General features: G+C 39.5%; 1 protein-coding gene across 1 annotated transcript in view; it reads left to right on the top strand.

Annotated features, from left to right (window-relative positions):
• mgat4b (alpha-1,3-mannosyl-glycoprotein 4-beta-N-acetylglucosaminyltransferase B) overlaps nucleotides 1-1,760 on the top strand; it is a gene marked incomplete at its 5' end in the record, with an annotated part of 14,391 nt that overhangs the window by 3,583 nt on the left and 9,048 nt on the right. The window contains one exon of the mRNA XM_034883398.1: nucleotides 934-937. Coding sequence (XP_034739289.1) covers nucleotides 934-937 — 4 coding nt within the window. The remainder of the gene's footprint in view (nucleotides 1-933; nucleotides 938-1,760) is intronic.

The following is a 1,760-nucleotide window of genomic DNA, read 5'->3' as shown; positions in this document are numbered from 1 at the left end:
ATCTTAAATATTAGTCAAAATAATTCATGTTTCTGCTGTTTTAACTCAAAAGTTACACATAATTTCATCGGCTACATAAGCTTTAACCCTTGTGTTGTCTACCTTGTGACCATGAAAACATGTTTCCCCTTATCTCAACGTTTTTGTTGCTTTTTACAAAGTTTTTTATGAAGTTTTGGTAGTTTTATATTTTTTTTACATCAATTTTTGCCGCTTTTCCCAACATTTTTCACATGTCATATTTTGACTTCTTTTATTTCAGATGTCTAAAAAAAAACCTTTGAAAACGTGTCAAATTTGACCTGAAGACAACATGAGGGTTAATGACCACAAGTTCCAAAGATAGTGGTAATAAGTGAAAATCAACACTTTGGTTGATGCTTTTTATTGATGTTTTTTTCTTATATTTTTGTCCCTTTTTTCAACACTTTTTTTGTCATTTTCTTTTACATTTTCCACACCAGACGCTGTTTCCAGATGCTCAGTTCATCCAATTCTCCTCAAAACAGGTTTCCTTTTTATTTTTAAAGAACTATACAAAAAAAACGTTTGTGTCGAAAAACATACCAAAAACATCGTAACTTTTATCGCAACGTTTTACAAAAAGCTCCTTCAACCTCGGGCGTTTTGGGCCGAAACAATCTCAAAATAAGGCCGCTAAATCCTGAAGGGCCGGCCTTCCATTCATAAAGCGTCTGCGTCTGCGTCTGCGTGTGTGTGTGTTTCTCGTTCATTCTCCACATTATGGGACGGAGAGAGAAAGAGAGGCAGATTTCGGCTTCATGGGATTACTGAGCCAACAGGTAGAGAGAGTAAAAAGACATAATCTGAGTAAAAACATGGAAATAAAAAGCTAAATCCTTTCATCTGCTGCAGACATCCATCATCCCTCCCTGGGTTAAGTCTGCAGTAATCCCCCTGGTCCCTGCACAGCTCGGTCGGTAGAGCTGGTCCCCGTGGGTGGAGGTCTGCACCTCCACGCGGCGGCCCGCGGTTCGACTCCGACCTGCGGCCCCTTGCTGCACGTCATCCCCCTTTCATATCCTCAGCTGTCCTGTCCATTAAAGGCCTAAATCGCTCAAAAATCATCTTTAAAAAAAATAAAACGACCCGCGCACGGCCGTCTCCGCTCGCTTTGATATTATGAGTCTGCTGATGTGATTTATCTTAAAACAATACTGCACAACGGCTTCATCTACATACGGATCAGACTGTTTAAGCAGTTGCACAGTTTTATATTCCCAACGTGTATATCTGCTAATACTAGTTCTAGTATTTTATTATATTTATATTCTGTGCTGTGGGACTGATTTTGCTGCTGGAACACTTGAAAATCCCAATTTATTGGATCAATATCTCTCTCTCTATCTTTCTATCTCTATCTCTCGATCTAACAAACAACAACTTGAACAGGCCTACAGATAAATTACAGACTGGCTTTTTCTTGTTATAATTTCCATCCTTTTTATTTGATTTAAGGATTTTTTTTGGGGCTTTTCCACTCGTTTAAGGCCGAAACGTCTCAGTGTACAGGATGTGCGTCTGCACACTGAACCAACCCGGCCACATTCAACATGAGGACAACATGAGGACAACATGAGGACAACAGGAAGACAACAGGAAGACAACATGAAGACAACATGAGGACAACATGAAGACAACATGAGGACAAAATGAAGACCACATGAAGACAACATGAAGACAACATGAGGACAACATGAAGACAACATGAAGACAACATGAGGACAACATGAAGACAA

The sequence above is a fragment of the Etheostoma cragini genome, chromosome 10 (genome assembly GCF_013103735.1).
Source record: "Etheostoma cragini isolate CJK2018 chromosome 10, CSU_Ecrag_1.0, whole genome shotgun sequence".
NCBI lineage: Eukaryota > Metazoa > Chordata > Actinopteri > Perciformes > Percidae > Etheostoma > Etheostoma cragini.
This window is presented reverse-complemented; position numbering and strand designations above follow the sequence as displayed.